At 39.4% G+C, this 21,201-nt stretch overlaps 1 protein-coding gene across 19 annotated transcripts in view; it reads right to left on the bottom strand.

Moving 5' to 3' along the window:
- The window catches only part of plecb (plectin b), a 115,553-nt gene that overhangs the window by 38,186 nt on the left and 56,166 nt on the right, over positions 1-21,201 (bottom strand). For 12 of the 19 annotated variants that reach the window (XM_088014277.1, XM_088014275.1, XM_088014279.1 and 9 more), the window contains exon 2: positions 2,022-2,083. In XM_088014277.1, the coding sequence (XP_087870403.1) occupies positions 2,022-2,083 (62 nt within the window). Of the gene's footprint in view, positions 1-2,021; positions 2,084-4,521; positions 5,334-12,860; positions 13,113-19,540; positions 19,732-21,201 lie in introns of those variants that run through there. The other 7 variants (XM_014996465.2, XM_088014273.1, XM_088014272.1 and 4 more) reach the window with 4 other exon arrangements.

A 21,201-nucleotide genomic window follows, 5' to 3' on the forward strand; every position in this document is an offset into this window, starting at 1 on the left:
AGCGATGGGTTCTCCACCTTTCCAAATCATGACTTTCTGGTGTGGACGTTTTTTGTGATCGAAAGTATTTTTACAACAGCTAACGCATATTAGCGCTCTCTCACCCAAATGACTGACAGTGTACAGCACAATTTTGTTACAGTATCTACCGAGCTGGAGAAAAGTCCTGCAACTTGAACCCTCTCGCTGGTATCTCATTAAAAGGATGTTAAGAACAGAATGAGCGAAGGTTTTATCAGACTTTTTTTCTTTATCTGCCTATGTGAATACTTACAAAATTCTCAGTATGTGCCATTGAGCTTAAACCGGGTATGATGGTAACTAGGATACCAGACCCAGGAGTCTGGGCAGCACATGTGCTACTGTGAGCTTCAATCATGAGCTTTTAGGGTGAGAACAGAATCCGCCTTTGCAGCGGTAGTTAACTGAGACCAGATGTGTTTGACCCACCATCCAACATTCACAGAGAACAGTCAAGAGAAACAAAGAAATAGTCCAAAATTAGCTCTCCTACAGTCATCGCCGACCGTGCCACAGATGCTCATTCATGGAAAACGGCCTCCTGTTTTCCTTTGGTTTCATTCTAAGCAAATGAATGGCCCAATGTCTATGAGCTGAACACAGCATGGAGACACAAAGCTGTGAATGTACTGCTGCCAGTGGGAGTTCCCTGAAATTAAGGTGAACCAAGCAATATTTTAACTGCTCTGAGGGAGGGCCAGCGTGTCAAAAAGGCTAGAGTTTCAACCCTAATGAGGGGTTCCAGGGTACAACGTAGGGTCTCCCTCGATTCCTCTTTCGACCCGTTCTCTTTCTGTGAATGAATGGTTCTCTGGTGGGCTTTCAGACCACAGGCTGGGAATAGAATGAGGTAGGTGATTGATCGGAGGCGGATGGAAGGTTTACACAGCTCCTCAGCTGATGACAGGCTGGACTCCTAGTGAGCCTCGCCATGATGGTGAAATGCGAGTGTCTGAGTGTGAGACAAAGGCTGACTACTCAGCCTGTATTTATACAAGTAGGAGGAAGGACGTTGGCAGCATTATTTACAGAGGATGTTTACGATGAACGGATGACCAATGAAGTAGATGAAATGTGAGACCTCCCTCCACTGTTCAAAGGAGACCTGGTGAGACTGCTGAGTCTGCTCTTTAGCTTAGTTGGTACATCATTCATAAAAATGATCAATTGAGTGTGAATTTGGCCAAGTAACAATCAGTTCTAACGAGAAAGCCTACTTAAAATCATGTTGGATCATCATTTACACAACTGGAATGTGAGTGAAATTGGTCAATTTTCAGGAGTCATCAGCCATCACCATAGTAACCAGCCGCTCAGAAACTAAAAAGTATTATCTTTTTCTGATCAGCAAACATAAGTCTCCATAACTACAACACTCATCAGTGTAAGAGTGGTTGCTTGGTGAAGAAGAAAACAAGATGGATATTTTCTGCATCAATGAGGCTCAGAAAAGGAAGTCAGGGAGAATTAATAAAAGAAAGAGAGATAGACATCTCAACAGATAACAGGATGGCTGGATATATTACAATTGCTCTAATTTATCTGTATGAGCCTGGTCCTACATAGACTGCTGTCTTAGTCATCCTAGTTGTGCAAAACCCTAATACAAGATGCTAATCTCCAAATTTTTTCAAATTAAAAGTAAATTTTATTAGAGAGTCACTGCTCTCTCAAAAAAGTATGTTACCTGTATAAATATCAAAAATCGGTATTGGCAGATACTGGAGCTGTACAAAAATCAGAAATTGGCCACAAAATTCTGATCAATCTGTCTCCATCACACAACATTGCAATGCTAGTTGACAGTAAACACCAAACCTGTCAAGGGATGTTCACCCGTATTTAAAACTACAGCAGGGCGATGTCTTTCATGAAACTTGAACGGCCACAGTTTATAGTGAGGCTAAACTCCTCCTTAATGAACATGATTGAATGCAAATGTGTGCAAAAATGTGTCATTTAACATATGTTTAGTCCCAAAAAGGAGAAGATGGTCTTACCTTTATCAAATGCTTGTTAACCCATTTTGTGAAGGTTTTCTTCTGTACCCGATCTCGTTCATCTGGAACACAGAGACGCCGTGGGTCATCCATCAGAAATAAACAACACAAATGTGGAAAGCTAAACGTATTCATACTGAAGATTTCTGGTATGGGCCCTTTGGTTTAGCATGCATGTACTTAACAAATAAAGTGTAGCTTCAAACCCGTACAGACACACACATGCGGAACCTAGAACTTTTTTTGCCATGGGATGTTAAGAAAAGGTTGCACATTAGTTTTAAGGCTAACTGTTAACAGAACTCGTTACAAAATAACAAATAATACCAGCTTTGCTACAACTTACTCAAATTTTCCAATTTTGCCTTGACTACTTATGTCAATGCTAATCTTCATTGGTGATGTATAATTCCCATTCTGCATGTGAAAGTTGACGTATGTATGGAACTCCCTTTATTTTTGTGCATCCTTACACCCCCTAGCTGTAGAAGGCATATTGCAAGTATCATTCCACTGTGAGAGTTGTGCCTATTTACCATAACACTATTACACAATAAAGACACCAGAGACACAGAACACCCTTGCTGGGTGGAAAAAGTACTTCTGCGTACGCCACCATCTGACTCAGGCTACATCACAGCACATTCACCCCCATTTGTCCAGAACAAGCTCATGTTTCACTGAGTGACATCACTGCAAGAAAACCAAAACAAACCAGAAGATGAAAAGATTTCCAAGTTGAGGCGTTCAGGTGAGCGCAAAGATTATCTGTGGGGTTGGGACTTGGCATGAAAACTATTAGCGGGAGCAGTTTTTTTTTCTCCCCAACAAGAAAGAACAAGACGTAAGTGCCGAACACACCCATTAACACAACAAACATGTACATTTTCACTTGGTGTTGTGATGTTCAAGGGGGAGAAAAAAAAAATAAAGAAAACCACAAGGTGTGTTTCTGCGACTTTCAGTTATGGGAATGCGTCTGTTTCTGGCTCTCTGACAGATCTGTTAAAACTTTTAACCAAGCAGATTTAATCGTCTTTGACAGAAAAAAAGCACAAACCAGCCAGCTTTAGGAACTACCACTCGATGTCTCTATAAGGGACGCTCCTTTAGCGACGTTTCAGTCAATTTCATTCGAATGATGACACAACAAAGTCCACTCAGCGTTATCAGTGTAAGGGTGTGACCCGAGTGCCTACACACACCGACACACCCAGCAATGAAAGCGAAGAACACTGATTCAACACAAACAGAAAAACTGACACCCACAGGCTATATTAGCTTCCTCCCCCCCACACACACACACTGGCAAGACAGCAAATATGCATGTTTTATGAAACGGTCTTCCAGGAAAACCTGGTTCATTCCCAATTAGAGCTTGAACCTTATTTTATTTTCAAAGCAGTATGGACTGAGGAAAGGTATGTGACCTCAGTGGTTCAACTTCCTGTCAAGGAGGGGAAAAAATGTCATCTCAAAAGGAAATGTGAGGACAAAACCCCTCTCAACCCTACCACAATATCATTGGTAATTGTCAGTTCAAAGGCTGAAAAATTAGATATTTTTTAATAAAAATGAAAAATAATTGCAAGTGAATATAAAACTGATCTTTTTTTAATCAACAAACATCAGTTTGGCGTTAAATGTTCTTTTTCTGAGCTTAATAAATTCTTAAGTTAGATTTGATGCATTCAAATCTATCAAAGAACCTCCATCATTTTTTCCTCTTAGTTTATTATATTCAGTGGATGTCCCAGAAAACTGGACATCAGTATCGGTCTAGTAAAAGCCTGGCCGGTGCATTTCTGCCTTCTTTAAGTAAACTGTATTATAAAATCTTATAGAGGCTGAATAACCTTCAGGCATCACATGAAAGCATTTAATACATAAACATGAATCACTGAGATGAAGAAGTCAACACTTGGAGTAAAGTTGTTAACTACAAAAAGGTAACATGATTGGAGATACGAAAGGCATTTTTACTGTTTTTACAGTAGACAGTCACAACTTTTATATATAAAAAAGAAGACATGACGTGTCTTCATGTAAATATAGCTCATTAATCATTTTGACTACAATAGAAGATAAATAGACTGTTGCTATAGTGACCGACTTCCAAACATAATCACAAGGGAAATTGTGATTAAGTTTTGCTTTGGTGACGAGACAGGAAGCTGCTGGTGAAATAAGGAGGGAGTATCCTGTTCCTTTTTAAAAATTTAAGTCACTCTGCCACAGTTCATAAAATAAAATCCTATAATATATTCATACCCACTGAAAAAAAAGTCTACTAGAAGGCTACAAGCTAATGTGAAAGAGTTTCTAATGAGCAACAAGTGAAACAGTCAAGTCTGATATAAAGTTCTCCAACCTGAACTCTGCTTTTCCTTCTTCCCATTAAAACAACCCACAACCTTATTCCTGCCCAGCAGCTCTTCAGATACTTTCAAAGTAAAGGATCGAGATCAAGGCTTGCAACTGAGCGGAGCCATACTGGTACCTTTCCTCCCGTCTGTAGCCTTCAGCATCCCTTGGTAGTACCCATCATCTGAGCCCATCCTGTCTCTCCCCAGACTTTCAGTGGAGAAATTCCTGTACTTCTGCTGCTGAGAGTTCATCGTCATTGTCGGCTTGCGAAAAAATATTCCTAATAACAGAAAAGGTCCGTGGCGAGCCTCCTCTCGACGGGAACTTCTGCGTTTCTTGCTTCTATCTTTGGCCCTGTCGGTTTGCTCCAGAGAGTGCAAGTCCTGTGGCCAGAGTCCACTAAGCTCTTCACAAACCTATGATTTCTCTGCCTTTCTATCCTCTGCTAACCTCCTCGCTCCCTCATTGGCTCGGCCCTTCTTTTTTCCTTCCTGTTTTTTTTTCTCTCTTTTTTTTTCCTCCCCTTTCTTCCACTGTGTTGTGCCTGCAGGCTACGGAGTCTGGGCCTGCCCTGCTGAGTGAAGTACTGTGTGCTCAGTGACGTTAGCATGTGGAGAACACGGCGGGTTGGACTCCGGACACGCCCCTTCCTGTTGCATTGCGCTGAACATGAAGGGAGCGATGGGTGAGGCCGAGGTGTGGTAACCTAAGCGTCCTATCACTTTATGGCTTGCGCAAGAAAACTAAAGCGCAGAAGGTAATAAAGTCATGCTGCTGATGGGTTTATTATGGCTTTGAATACATTAAACGACAGATGAACAAAGAAAGTTGTGAAATAGATTTTTCACATGCTGACTCAAGAGGCACACACTGATCTCTGGTTACTCATTTCTTATTCATGGCATTCCTCAGGCATTTCCAAATAGAAGCTCGCTACCGTTAGGAAGAAGGGAAGAGGGGAGGGCTGAGCTCGATTTGGGAGTGGCTGTTACATTTTCTAGACTGTGATGCATGAAATCAGCCCTGACATGCAAGAAAAAGAGCTTCTGATGAGTGTTTTTATACCGTTTGTGATTTGACTGCATTTCCTCAAGCACATGTAAACAAAGCACCCATCAGAAATGAGAGATTGTTATTAATTGTTAAATCTTGATGATGCTCTGGTTCATATGAGATGAAAACCGATCTTTGGCCTTTATGCAACCATCCCTATGTTAAATCATGGTGCTTCACCAAGGACAGGAAGCTAGTAAGAGTTGATAGGCTGATGATTGAGCTAAATATGGGTAATACTGAAAGGAAAACCTAAAAGAGGCTGCAAAAGGCTTGAGATTCGGTTAGATCATCAAAATGACAACCACAAGCTGAACTGAATTTATTGTTTGTCACTATAAACATGTACAACGAGATTAAAGAGACAGACAAGAGCTGCAATTTAATGGTTGATGTCAAAACACACTCGTGTCGGAAGTCCCCAGTCAAAGTCCAGTCCTAATTTCGATTGAGAATTTGTGACAAGACTTTAAAAAAAAAACAAACAAACAAAAAAACATGTTGACCATTTAATACGGTTTGACTTGCAGCTGTGATTGCAGCGAATAGTGGTACGCCATGGTGGTAGCTGTGCTGGTCTATAACTAAGATCCCAATAAAAACAGACTGAGGTCTGTGGTTGTGACGTAGCAAAAACGAGCAAACGCTAAAGGAGTATGAAAGCTTTCGCAAAGCGCCATGGATCTTCTGGATTATCATCTGGCTTAGATATAAAGTCTTCTTCTGGGAAAGCAAAATCAATAGAAGATGCAAAAAAAGAAGAAAAAAACAATTACGTGGGGTACTTTTGACAGATCAAATTTATAAATATATAAATCTATAATATTTAAGAGTTGCTCGAAAGAAGCAAGTCTAGAAAAGTTGTCTGTAATGTTTGCAGATTCTGCCAACATCTACACATTGTTGGGTGTCTTCAGTAACTAATGAGTTTAACCTTTTGTTAATTAAGTGGAAAAACAGTTATGTAATTCCTGTTATAAATGGAAAACATTTCCCTGCAGACAGCGACTACATGTGTCAAAAGTCAGAGAATAACCTTTGTTTGCTACGTGTATATATATTTATATACCTACCATTACTCCACCCTGCCTTGTCTTACTTTAAGGGGCATTAAAGAGCGCTTTATCTCCTGAGCGCAGCAATTTTCTGCACAACCTGTGCGAACACGAACCCGCCGAATGTGTCAGTGTGAGGGGATCTGTGCGGACCTGCTGGTGTGGAGCGGCGCAGTCTGTTGACTCACCTTAAGCCACGCTCGCAAATTTGGAGACACGCCTTTGTAGTTCTACAATGTCTGGGCAAGCAGTGGAATTAGGGTGTGGCTCACAGAGAGGCAATTAAATCGGAGCCAGGAAGGAATTTCTCCAATAACTGACAGCTTTTGATTGCAAAAACATTTTTTATAGTGCCTTTCAGACATTTTTTTATATGCCTGTTTAAGGTATTCACGTTTTTTTTATAGTACAACAACAACTTTTTGTACGGTGTTTTATTTGATATTTTTGTGATAGATCAACACAAAGAAGTGCATAGCGTTGAAGTGGGAGGAAAAAGGAAAAAGTGGTTCTGAATTTGTATTGAATCGACTGAAAGGAAAAGCCACGTTTTGATGGCAAACGGAGTTCTAAATTTTTGGCATATTTCTCAATCTGCTTTGCACATTTTAATTTTTCATTTCATTCATCGTTGCAAAATCATTTTAGAAGAAAAATCTCCATACTAGTGTCAAGTCTTGCGCATAATTTCACATCAACTCTGCCCGTTTTCAGCACCCCATGCACACCATAATGACGCCACCGCCATGCTTTACCATAAGTTTGGTTGCACATGGTTTTTATTTTGTGGCGTCAGCTTGTCGGGGGTCTAAATGCTAATGAATTTGCAAATGTACTTTTCAGATTTGCATTAGAGAAAACATTTTAAACCGTTTCTCCTTCATGATTATACACTATTTTGTGTTGATCTATCAATAAATTCCAATAAAACCGTTTCTGTAACATGAAAAATCTAAAAAAAAAAAGTTCACAGTTTTAGTTTGACTTGTAGATTATATTGAAAAAAAAAAGTTGGTTCATTTGCTCAGTGAATGAGCGCTCAGTGATTCTCTGACATTAGAATTTGCACCAATTACTAAATCTTTCAGAACCCCATGGGAAAAATATATATAAGGGGGACGAGAATGGGAATGCGGCACAAAAAAAAAGAAGAGAAAAAATAAGCATGGAACGTCTTAGTCATGAGATCTTCCCTCCTAAAAGGAGACATATCATTAAGTTCTCAACATGCTTATTACTTTGCTCCCTCATCTGGCTTCATCAAAACCAGATGGAACAATCTGGCTCTTTATGAGAGGAGTGAAAAAATAGAGAGAAAGTTTTCTTTTTTCTTTTCTCCCTAAATGATCAGTTTGTGGTTGGATGATTGTTTATGATGGACTGCCATGTTTGTTCTTCCTTTTCTCACTTTGTGATTTCATTATCCAGTAAACGATTTGATACAGTCAGCCTCAGCACTCCCAGACTTAGGGGTTAGATGAAAAAAAATAAAAAATGAAAAAATATTGCACTTCAGGGCCAAATGGTTTTTTAAAATCTTATAATCAGAATATGTCTGGGTTGAACTGCTCAGACAGTTTAGAAACCGTTTTAGAAGCATTTATGGTTTTAAAGAATGAATCCCTAGTTATTTTATTTATTTATTTTATTTCTGGTAGCAAACTACCACCTTCCAAATCAGAAATGCTACATATGTAGACCTATATGGGTTACACTTCTTGTTTGTCGCCAATTTTGTTTTTACTGCTAATTTTTCACATTAAGCAAACAATAAAATAAGCAGATTCATTTCTGGGTTTTTTTGTTGTTTTTTTGTAGAACTGTTTAAATGCTTCTAATCTACAGAAAAGAAAAGCACAGCTGAGTTTGCAGCCAGTTAAGACTAGAGCGACCTGTACTTATGCTTTTGGAAACAAGAACCAGAGCAAATTAGCAGACAAAGGAATTCCAAGAATGTGTCATTATGGTTTCTGAAAGAGCTGAGCTGCAAAGAAAATACAAGGGTTTACAGAGAGGGAAGGCGACACCTTTCATAGTAGATCCATAAAACAAAAAAAAAAACAAAAAAGCTGCACTGATTTATTTTCCTTTCATATAAGCTTGCATAAATTCACTATCTCTCTTATCCACCCTCATAACTGACCTCAGCTGTTCTGCTGGCAAATTCAGGTGAAAGTGTGAGCGGAAACACGCCTTGCAGACGACATCGAGAAAGCTGATAAAACTCCGGAACGGGATTATCTCGACAGCCCTGGGATTATCTCATACATTGTTTGAAGAGGATAAAGGATAAAGGAGCAGGATGAGAAAAAAAAAGGAGAGGAAAAAAGAGGAGGGGAAGGTTGGCGGCCGTTCGGAGCGTGTTGGATCGCATTTCTGTCGAAGCGCCGGAGGAATGCTTCGCTGAGAGGGATCCTTGACAGGATGATGGGCCCGCCTATGGGTTAGGGTTCGTAAAGATCAAAAGCAGCGATTTCCACTGTCTGCGTTCGCCATCTTGCGTTTTCCTACATTTTTTTCATGTTACAAAGGCAAACTTTATATCATTCAGAAAAGCCTCTACATGGGATTTCAATGAAACATGGTTTATAATATTTATAATAATATAATATAACTGACTGAACTGCTATTATGCATGGACTCCACATATGTGATGCATCACAGCTGTAAGAAAGGCACAGCATGTCCAGTGTTCAGTTATAATTGCTGTGAATGTTGGTTGTACAAATTAGTGGTGGACGATATGGACTTAGAATTTTATTGTAATATTTTGTGGTACTATTTTGATAACAATAAAGATTATGATTAAAAAAATATTTCTGTTTGTAATGGTTTTCTACAGGGTGTCACTTAAAAAAGTATGATGTATATCTGTAGACTGCACATGGTAATTGAATTTTATTATATATTTTTTTATTTGCTGATGTTTATTGATGGGTTTGTGGAGCAAACTGTGGGGAATATAGCAAAAAAAAAATTCTGGATAAGACTATCAGTTTTTTATATTTAATATCAATAACTGATTCATGACAATGCATGTAAAATACTCAGCATAAAAAAATGTTGTTATAAGTGATAAGTGATAAATGATAAATGATAAACGATACGATACGATAAATGCCCATCACTACTACAAAATTTGACTTCGGGGATGCTGAATACAAATCCTCAACACACTTATTTCTTTTTTTTTTTTTTACAAAATATACTTTTCCTAAGTTCACAAATACATACTACTTTGTGTTTTTCTGAATTAAATCACCTCCAAAATAGGTTGAAGTTTGAAGTTAACATTTAAGTTGAAACAGTCAGAGTATGTCTATGTCAATTAGCTTAAAATCACCAAATCTAAATAAGTGTCTAAATGCAGGTAGGAGATTACAATACAGTATTTTTTTTATTGTTAATATTTTTAAGGTTCTAATATGGTTTGATGTGATGATGTTATCTTAGCAGTAGCAGAAGTTGAAAGCAGACACAACGTTGTTGCTTTGTACGCTAATCGCGGGCATGTTTGCCATAGCTGTGGCATGAAACGACGTCCATTTATCCTGGATCGCTGTGCTGTCAGAAATAGATCTGATGATGAATATGAAAACCTAGTTTATCACAGACTCAACAAGCCTTCAGATTAGCCAGAACAGCTGAGTGGTTTTAAAATAGACCAGCTGCAGGAGAGTCTGTGAAGGGGTCCAAATGTGGGTCCATGTGTATGTGTGTGTGTGTGTGTGTGTGCGTGGGTGTGTGTGTGTGTGTGTGTTTTAGTTGTGTTTAATTTGGGGGACTTAAATAAGAAAGATGAATGGGGAGGGAAAAAAAGCCTCTGAGCTGCAGTTTTGTGAAGACACAGCTGATTAAGAAGAGCTTATGTCTCCCTCTGCAGGTGAGATCAAGAAATTGGTTTGTTCATGTAATCTGGAAAAGAATCATGGTCAAGATTATTTTCCCGTCTGAAATCAGGTTAGGAAAAAACTGAACATGGAGAATATGGAGGAAAAGACTGATGTGGTGTACGTGTTAAACAACCCACCATCTGTTTCAGATGACTGACTTTGAGTAAGGAGAAAATCACTGGCTGCTTAGTTCCAGCCTTTAGATGAAAATCTAAAGGTTCCTCATTAATCATGGGGTGTCTTAATCTATCTTGATGCCATGTGATGTTTCCGCTCGCCGTTTTAGCCTCAACGCTTGGCGACTAAACGTGGAAAAAATTGAAACTTGAGATGTGTTTCTATGACAACGTCTACAAACAGGAAGCACCACGCGCCTGAGAGGGTAACTGTGACTGACTCTTACTCACGGCGGTATTTTTAGCCACGGCCACGGAGGAGGTCTCGTAGCTGACTGGACACACGAGGGGAAAACACCGTCTTTTGAACATTAGACCATTTCCTTCTGCTTGGAGAAACGGTTTCACCACTAGGTGGCGACAGAGTACAAACGCAACCATCATTCAGGTACAGCCCGCGTCTCCAAGAGAGACTTTTAAAGCAAGAAATCGAAATATGTTAATGAAGTCAGTCAATTTATTATTATTATTTTTTTTAATAGTAGCATAAACAAACAATACTTCTATCTATATTCTACCAAGAGTTTTGCCCTGTGGGGGGAAAAAGTCGTGGCCAAACACAATAGCCAGCTGGCACCTTCTTTTGTGGAGTTGACGTGTTTTTTTTTTGTTTTGTTTTTTTTGCTGTGCCTGCAGTTTCCTACCACAGTCCATGGTGGTAGGAAACAAGGTCTATAAATTCGCCATGGTTCTAATTCGTCCTCTAGACAATTTGGTGACAATGAGCAGATGAATGGTGCTAAAAAGTCAAAATAATGGACAATATTCTATCAAAAGATCTTCCAATGTTGATTGTCTTCAACACCTTAACGATCCCAGCTCTGGTGAAGGTTTTATCTTGCACTCAAGCTGAGAGTTCAAGGTTTGCAGATTCATTATGTTGTTATTTAGAGTAACATTACTCTTAATTACTTTGAAAACGGATTCATCTTCCTTTAACTTTTCACCCCATTGCAACCTCAGTGTATTTTATTGTGATTGTTTTGTGAAAGACCAACACAGAAAATGTGGAAGGAAAAAGATATGCTGCTTTAGGTATTTATGTGAATAAAAATCTGAAAAGTGTGGCATGCATTTTCTCCACAGAAACAACACCCACGTGAAACCACTTCGTTTACTGCTGTAAGTCTTCTGGAGTATGGTAAGTCATGTAGAATAACAAGTGTCTGTGATCATTAGTTGCCTCTCAATTAGAATAAAGTCTGGACTTTGACTGTACCATTTGAAGAAATGGAAGTGCTTTGATATAAATTATTCATTATAATTTGGAGATATTTAGGGTCTCTTTCCTACTGAAAGATAAATATTCCCCTCAATCAGTACGATTTACCTGGTACTTACCTCCATCTATCTGCTCATCAGCTTCCCTGCCTCTGCTAAAGACAGGCGTCCCCACAGCATCATGCATCCACCTGAGTTGCAGCCGTTTGCCCAACTCCTATGATCAAACTATTCATCTGTTGATTATCTAAACCCTTTTAATCTTGCAGCTGTCTATATCTAGAACCAAAGATAAGTTTGTTAAATGATCTTGGTGTCTTTGGAATGTTTTGTGGTCGCAGTGAGCACTTAACACTTTCAACACTTAAAAAACTGTTAATAATTCACCCCAAAAAAGCAGTTCTGGAAAAAGTAACCAGAAAAATTTGATATCAACATCCTAAAAAACATTTAAACTTATTTATTGGAAACTTTTAGACTTATATAAATCTTTTTAAGTTCTGACATTGGAAGATTTAAATTTAAGATTTTCATGTATTTTAAGACCCAGCAGAAATTATATGCCATAAATTCAAAGCTTCCTCACTGATAGGAAGCCCAACCCTTTCTGACAGGTGTTCTGCAAAATGTGTGTGTAGTCAAAGCAGGCAGGTTGTGTGAGGTGAGGTGACTCATATCTCTGAAACACCATCAGGAGATGGTGCACCTACATGCAAAAAATATTTACCTTTTCATTTATGAAATGAAATGTAACACCAGCTTTGCATACAAAGCAGCTGTGCTTACTTTTGTATGAATGAGACCTATACACAGAGATCGCTTTCCCACGCATTTGTAACATTTACAGTACATCAAACTTTAAATCAAAGTGTTTTTTTTTTTCACAAGAAATTAGAAGAAGTACAAAAACATTTAAAAACATAAAGCTCAGTCAGAGGAAGCCTTATTCATTGTTTAGATCTTTTTTCTTTTATCTCAAGTCGGTGTCCCACGCTGCATGACCACACTGAAAGCAGCACAGATCAACAAAGAAACTCCTCCCCAAGCCGATCGTAATCAAGCCTCACCACTCACCTGCAAAGGTCAACATAGAGGGCAGGTGTCTGAGTCGATGTGTGTATGAATTCATGTCATGCAGATAGATCTCCCACTTATCAGTCTCGATGAAATCCATAATCCTGGCATTAAAGAAACCCCACTCAGAATCCCTCTGTGTTTCTGACAGCCAGAGCCAGGTGGTGTGTGATGTGTAAACAGGAACAACTCTTTAACCGGCGAAAGAATGCTCTCGTGCCCTGCCCCCTTCATTACGGACAAAACGAAAGACAACAGACAGGTAATTCAACATAATTGTCTTTTGCGTTACGATTATCGGTTCAGCTTTTCACTCATTAAAGCAGGAGAACGCCACAGGTAATCCACGCAGAGAAAGGAATCAAAAGAAGTGCTGAATCTCACCCTGGAATCATGTAATCCAGTCATATGATCGTGCTCAGTGTGAACTGTTTTCAGACTGTCCCGTTTTACCTAGAACTCTTTATCATATCACTGTGTTTTACAGCTCTCTTGCATGCGCGGCGTGTCAGGGGTTCATTTTGTAATAAACAAGGCAAGACCTTTTACAAGGCAAATCTTGGATAGCATTATTCCATCTCTCTGTGTGTAAGTATTTGTTTTTCATTTACAGTTTCCTCAGGGCTCTATTAGTCTTAATATAAAAATTCAGAAGCTGAACACCTGCTTTAAATCTGATCTTTGCCCCGTGGCTTGTAGGAGTAATTTAGATGTTTAGATACAATAAAACTACAGCCAGAGTTATGATCTGGACGTCGGGCCAAATGAAACCGAACACTTTAACACTTGAACTGACCATAGTAAAATGTTTGCGATGGCGCAGTTGATGACAGGCACAGCTGAGTTATTCTACATCAGAACTGAAGGAGATACTGCGGTAAACAGGGATGTAACCGACTGCGCTTTTCTGGTCCAATCGCCGATCGATTCCAACCTTGGCCCATACAGATTTTCTTTCTGAAAAGTTCTTAAGTATTGGGACAAAACCAATAAGTTAGCAACAGTGCCAACTTTTTTTTTTTTTTAGCAAAAAAAATCCCTTTTAATTCTCAGACAAGTTCATAAAGCTGGGATTTATGCTCCCAAATAGAGCTGTGCAATGTACAAATCATCACCATGATATTAATTTGTGGAATGTTATGATTGGAAAAGGCTGCTTTGATGCAAAATTCGGTAGAGTGTAATATTTTGAAAGCCACACTTTCACACTCCGCATACCTCAAAAAATATTTTTGGCTGTTTGGATAGATTTATAAATATGAAGTGATATAGAATTTAGTGTTCCTGTTCCAAAAACTGAATATGGAAAATAAACTTGAAGGAAATCTACATGCTAGCTTTCCTTAACTCTAAAAATGCTACGTTAACCAGTTGAAACTGGTGGATTTAAGTATTGGTTTTAAACATTAGGATCTTTTCGTTCCCCATGAAAAAGCAAAGAAAAACGAGTGACAGATGAATAAAATAGGACACAAAGGTGACGTATCCTGTGTCAACTCCTGAAATTTGAACAGGACCCAGTGAAGCTACCGACTAACACAACGGACGGGTGAAGCCACAGTTGGTATATATAAACTGAAGGACCTGATGTGTTTCCATGGAGCCTCCGCAGCTTATAAATAAATCAGCTCAACATGAACATCCCCTAAGGGAGCTCCATTCGCCTGGCTAATTTGTTATTCCCAGCAGACTTTAGAAGTGTGCCTCTGGGTTTCCATGATGCCCCTCAGTGATACATTCTGTCTGTTGACTGACTGATGATTACTGGTTTCTGAGCAGGAACCACAGGGTGGGTAAACCATCTAGCTTCCCTTAAATCCAGTCATCAGTTCTAGGAATCAGTAAGCGCAGCTAGTTTGTTCCACAGTGGGATTTTGAGGTGTTTCCAACAGAATGTTGACTTTTCCAGCCACCAGGCCAAGGCAGAGGACGACAACTCTCTCAGAACCCTTTGATTGCTGTTGGTATTTCAAGGCAACTTCACGTTACTTTCCTATGTACAAAACTGAAATTTCTATTTCTGTTTGAGATCTCCGTCAGCCCAAAGAGACAAAAGTTCAACCCGTTTCTTAGCACTTCAGCACCGCACTAGCATTATTCAATGATTACTTAGAAAAGCAATTTACAATTTAATGAACACCTTTTGTCCCAAAGCAAACCTCTCTGCATGTCTACAGTCAGTTGTGGCTCCAGGCTAAAATCTGAATAAAAATAAAAAAACCTACCGCAGTGTGAGGTGCTGCATGTCTCTGAAGTTGGGAATCAGATGCAGAACACACGCAGACAAAAGGTCAAAGATCAGCAAAGGAACGCAGATGGATGCACGTTGTGTGTCAGAGTATTTACGGTTTCACTCAGTATCCTAAGTCGTGACCTTCCAGTTGACACCATTGGCACGTGGTCAGAAGGGAATGTTGTCCTTCTTATTCCAGCCTCTATTCTCACCAACTACAACATTTTGGAAATCTTAGCATTAAGGTTCATCCTAAGGTTTACTGTTTACAATGCTAACAAAGCAAAACGGTAATATTAGATGCTAAATGTAATCAGTTAAGGCTCTCATATACTTCAACTGAAGCTTAGCATAGATGCAAAATGTTTACATCAAGCCACATAAAGTGTCTTTTATTTTTATCATAAAACTCTGTTTTACAGTGATTGCGCTCTCATACTGATTTGGCGTCATTTTAAAAAAAGTAAAGCATACACGAGGAAAGGCAGTGAGAATATAAAAATGATTCATAAACACAAGTTGGAATCAACAAACATCTGCCTGTCAAAGCTTTACAAAAATTTAACATTCTAATCAGTTCCTTAAAAAAAATGTTAGGAATGAGAAAGCTCAAAGGCTGGCAGCCTTTTAAGGGAGGGGCAGCAACTGTTCGACAAGGTGCCATGAAAGAATTCAGCCTTACACACACACACACACACACACACACACACACACACGCACGCACACACACACACACACACACACACACACGCGCACACACCCACACACACACAGTTTTGATGTAATACACTAAAGACTACACCCATCAGGCAAACATGACTAAAGTTAAATGATCATGGCAATGTGAGCCAAGCAGAAGCTCCAATTAAAGGCAGCAACACAGCAGAGGGACAACCCTACTTTGAATTGGTCACACAGCGGACACGGTCTAAAACACTTCATGGTTGCTCGTGACTAAAGAACAGGGTAATGATGTCTCACGTGAAGCTGAGTCACTTCACAGGCTGAGCAATGTGACTTTCTGCAACTCTCACATAATATTTAGTAAAGTTTATACAACAAACACACAAATGGCAAAAGTCAAGGTTTGACAAAGCCATTTCTGATTGGGTGAATTAACAGCAGAAAAAAATAAAGATTACAGATATTAGACCTCGACTGGCTGCTGAAATCCCAGCGCTTTGCTGAGAGCAATTTGCTTTAATCTCACTGTTTATTCAGGCGAGCTAAAGTGGTTCAGACTAAAATCCTGCTAAACAAAAGATCTTGCACCTGCCGCGATAAAAATGTGTCCGTGAGTTAAAAAGCCATTACAAAGTATTGTGGGTAATCCTCAGCGAGGAGGAGGCTTTAGTTCTTTATTTAGCTGTTCTGTTTTGGGCTGACTCCTGTATGTTTGACCTTCGGATTTTGTTAGTTTTACTGCCAGATAAGAAGTTTTTAACTCGGCTAGCTCATGAAAGCATGTTGCCATCTTTTTGGCCAGACAACTTACTGTTTGTTCCAAAGAAAAAGACCTCACAACTTTACTTACTGTACAAATGAAAAAATAAGTCTTTAAAGTGCTAAATCTTAGTATCTTAGGAAGTATCAACAAGGAGCAGGCTATCAGTGTAGCTACATCATTACAACATATATTTTAGAAACGAGCAGCAAAATCATTTGGTGATAGAATGGAATGCTTTTCAGCTTTAACATTCCTGGAAACTCAAAAGTCTTTTACATTTATTTAATGTAACCGTTTCTAAATGCTACCCGATCATGCTAACCACATCTTTCTTCTGTGTGGAAGCTAAAGACTGCCATTTATAGAATTACGTATTTTTAGCTAGTTGGAAAATTAGGTGTTTGAAAATTAAGTTTGAGGAAGAACAAGGATGTAAACTGAAGCTTGAAAAGAAAATAAACTTTTTATGATGTATATAAGCTGTTCAGTCAAGCTGCTACAACAGAGATTTGGACATGTTGTAGTTATTTCAGTCTGTCCCCATTTTGTATGTTGGTGTTTTGGTCCTTTTTGCACCTTGAGTTGATTTCAGTAGAAACAAAAAAGGTTCAACATATTACAGCAGAAATATTTGCAACTTTGGTGGAAAGCTTAAGGGTTGGAATGATGGTCTGCACTCTGTGGAGACTCATATTTGCAGTACGTAATGCTAATCATGCTAATCGTGCTAATTGCGAATATAAAACTTTAAATGGAGGTTGAAGTATTAACTCCAGATCATTTTTTTTCTTTTAAATTAAGTACATTTTTGTTAATTAAAAACTAAACACATTTTAAATTAGGGCAAATAATTAATTAATTAGAACTGATTCCAGCTGTCTAAAATTAGTTTTAGCACTGACACATTACAAAAACTAAAGCTCAAAAGTCAGTCGTAAATTGGCTATAAATCTCTGATTGGTGCATCTTTAGTTTCACTGATCATTACTTTCGATTACTAAGAATGTATTCTCAGACTACGGAGAACTTATAGCAACAGTGTGTTCTTTGGAAATGTTCATCCTCCTTTTCTCCCCTTTGTCATCGGAGCAGAAGTACGTAGAGGACTTTTGGCTTCAAAAACTCTGATCAGCTCTAAGAGACTCAGAAAACAAACAGAATATTTCATGTTCACTTCACTTTTCCAGCATTAGATTTTAGACTCCATCATCAGATGGGCTACTTTTATTTTCATATTTCTTTAAAGCACGGGAGTCCACTCGTGATCCAAAAATACCATTATGGGAGGAATGTCTCTTGACAGGGTATTTCATGGTAAGGTAAGAGGCAGATGAGGCGAGTTCAGGCTGTTGTAACAGGTGGGGCTTTACTGGGAGGGGGAGGGACCACTGGGACAGCACAGGGACATTCCTGACGTTTTTGCACACCCTGAGATATTTACCAAGAAATGTGCTTGTTAGAGTTATTTTCTCACTGATATTACACTGAAGAGAAAGTCTGAAGTAAAAGTGTGTTTCAGGTGATGGCTAAGTTCAGAGATGGGCGGGGTCAACGTTCCTATTCACTTCTAAAAAACAAAATAAAAACTGAAAGTGGTTCATAACTTTTTTACGAGCCTAAATCACCTCAAATGTGTTACTAAAAGGCTATTATTGTGAACAAATAACTTACTTTTTTTTTTTTAGCATAGAAACCATTCTGTAGACGTTTAGAAGATGAAGACGAGGCCTGTGCGTTGTTCCTTAGAAAATTCCTTTCATATCTGGAATTCTATGGAAACCACAGCTTATGATCGCTCTTGCTTAAAATGTTTGAAGTATCATCAATCTGTCTGGTCTCACTGCAGATTTAGTTTAGGGTTTCAAGCCTTTTTTTCTTTGGTGAATAAACAATTTAGTGTTAAAACAAAACTGTACAGAGAACAGTTAAAGTTTGTGGTTTGTTGACTAAAAAAGCAAATAGGAGCTTTTGTTCTTATGAGAAACAAATCTGAGATGCAGAAATCAATCAGCCAGAATCAATCATTTCTTCCATAACTGCCTCTGATTGGTTTTTAGGTCAAATACTTAAAAATCCTTTTATTAAATACACTTCAAAACCAAGAACTCCCACAATTTTACATTTTAAAGCAAAGTTTTATAACGCAGTGAAAATCAGACAAGAGTAAGAATAAAAGCATCACCCAAAATAAGCCTGATGTGTTCATGTCTAGAAAAAAACAATCCCACAAATAATCAACGTATTTTAAATGGAGTTAAAAGAACAAGTTGATGTCAGTGCCAACAAAAAGTAAAAACTTGGCTCATCCCTAGGCTTAGCGGTCCAGAGAATCTAATGCAGTAAAAGTTAATCATGCTGCCTATAAATGGAAGCAAATTACGTTTAAATGAAGGAGATCCAGAGTCCAGATCAAGTTCGGAGCTAAAGTAAGACATTATCTTTGCCTAAATTACAACATAAAGAAACATATACTGATTGCACTGATCATCAGATGTGCATCTGTGACTCATTACAAAGCATTCTTGAGAAGCTCATCAGAACTAATAAAGTAATTCCAAGTTATATTGAAAGTGATGCTTAAACGTGCAGAAAAAAAATCCATCAACAGATCAGGAAACAGCCAATGAGCGAGTTATACTTTGTTGATTTAAAATCTTCAGATTAGCAAAACAAAAACCTCGAGAACAGCTTCGCAGCTGGTGGCCAGAACTCGAAGCTCACTGACACACTAATGATGCCCATAACTCACGTCGGCTACAGTGTGAGGACTACAACGTGAAAGGTTGCTGATGTTATGAAGGGACACTGTGTTTGCTTCTGTCCTGCTGGTGTTGGAGTGTGTGCGTGCGTGTGTGCGTGTGTGTGTGTGTGTGTTCAGATCACAACAAGACTTCACACTCTGTCCTCGCCAAGAGCACACCAACAGCCAGAAACCAGGCAGACGAACACGGCTAAAACACCCATGGACGCAGACCACACACACACACACTGATTACCTACCAGGTATGATCTTCATCTAAGAGACAGAGCAAAGGAGGAGGAAGAAGAGGAGGACAAAGGTGAAGAAAAGGCAGAGCTGGATGGAAGGGAATCAGGAGTACCGGAGAGATTCCTGTTTGTTTGCTCTCTGCTGCCTTGTCTCCCTCTCCTCGTCTCAGATTTTGACAGGCTGCGCCTGCTGCTCGGATCCGTCAGCCTCGCTCTCCCATGGCCGGGGGAGGAGGAACGACATGGTGAGCCTTAGGGGGCAGCGGGTGGGGTGAGGTGTGGGGGACGGAGGGCCAGAGCTGGCAGAGGCCTATAAATATCCTCCAGAACCAGATGATCGCACAGTGTCACAGTTAGAAACTGATGGAAGGACTCCGTCAGGACAGTGCAACAAGCAGGACCTCCACCCCTCCACCCTCCACCCTCCACCCCTCCACTCTGGCTCTTAGCTCGCCTCTTTGAAGATGCTGCGAGGGAGGTCAATTTCTCTGATGCCAGGTGTCAGATCTCAGCCAGAAACTCTCTTAACTGTGATGTGAATATTAAACGCAGCAGTCGTCTGGTAATGTTCTCGGCCTGATTAAAGACTGAAGACACGTGGGCATAGCTTCAGTGACTTAGACTGAATTCAGATGTGTTCTTTTAGCTTGTTTTGGAGATAATTGACCAGTTAATGTTTTAGTTAATAAAATTAAGAGTGCAAACAGAAGAAAGATTGGAGAACCTATAAATAGCAACAGCAGCCATAAATAAGAAAAGTGGTAGCAAACAGAGAAGGGATTTAACGAAGTGCGACCTGCCTCAGAGAGACAGTCCATGAAATCATGGCTGAGGCATTCAGGGTAAATCACCCGCTGCTGCTGGGATTAAGCTAATGCTCAGCATTCTCTAAATATAGAGAACTCTAATGTACACAACACTCTGTCGATTGTTGTGCCGACAATCTGCTCCATTCGTGTGAGACACTAACGGTGCAGGGAGATTAGGGAGAGTCACCAATTTGAAGCTACTAAAGATAGCCGTCCTACGGTGAAATGAGAAGAATCTATACCACAGGAAGTGGTTTGAAGAGCATGACATGATACTCCTTCTATGACACATGAACATACACGTTAACTAACTAATGGCTTCCCTGTCAACGGATTCTCTTATGGGAGCTGTGGATCTCTGCAGCTCCTCCAGAGTTCCCGTGGGGCCTGCTGGTTGCCTCTCTGTTAGAAATACGATCCTTGCTCTGCCTTTCTGCCTCTCAGTTTGGGTTTGGTGATAATGTCTAAGTAAAGTTCTGCCAATCTCTTTCCATCTTCAAAACTAACGTTATTGCTGAGTAAAAATACATTTCTTGTAACCTGTTCCTTGGTTTCTAACGTTTTGTGGCCTTCACAAAGCGGCTGATTTATACTGAGATTAAGGTTCTGTACACACGGAGAAGAATGTGGTAAATTTTTGTGAACAATTCTAAAAAACATTTGTTGCGACAGGACACAGCGCCACTGACAACGCAGTAGTGGGAACTCCAGGCCAATCGGTGGCGCTGCAGAATGACTCGAAAAACACCAAACACAGAACGCCGCCATCTTTCTTAACTGTGCGTGTGGGCTAAAGAAAGAGAAGAGGAGTGAGAAAGCTCGTCATCATCATTTCTAAAAATAAAAAACTTGGATTGTATGTTC

Source organism: Poecilia mexicana, unplaced genomic scaffold, assembly GCF_051168715.1.
Source record: "Poecilia mexicana isolate PSO_F unplaced genomic scaffold, ASM5116871v1 scaffold_16, whole genome shotgun sequence".
Classification (NCBI taxonomy): domain Eukaryota; kingdom Metazoa; phylum Chordata; class Actinopteri; order Cyprinodontiformes; family Poeciliidae; genus Poecilia; species Poecilia mexicana.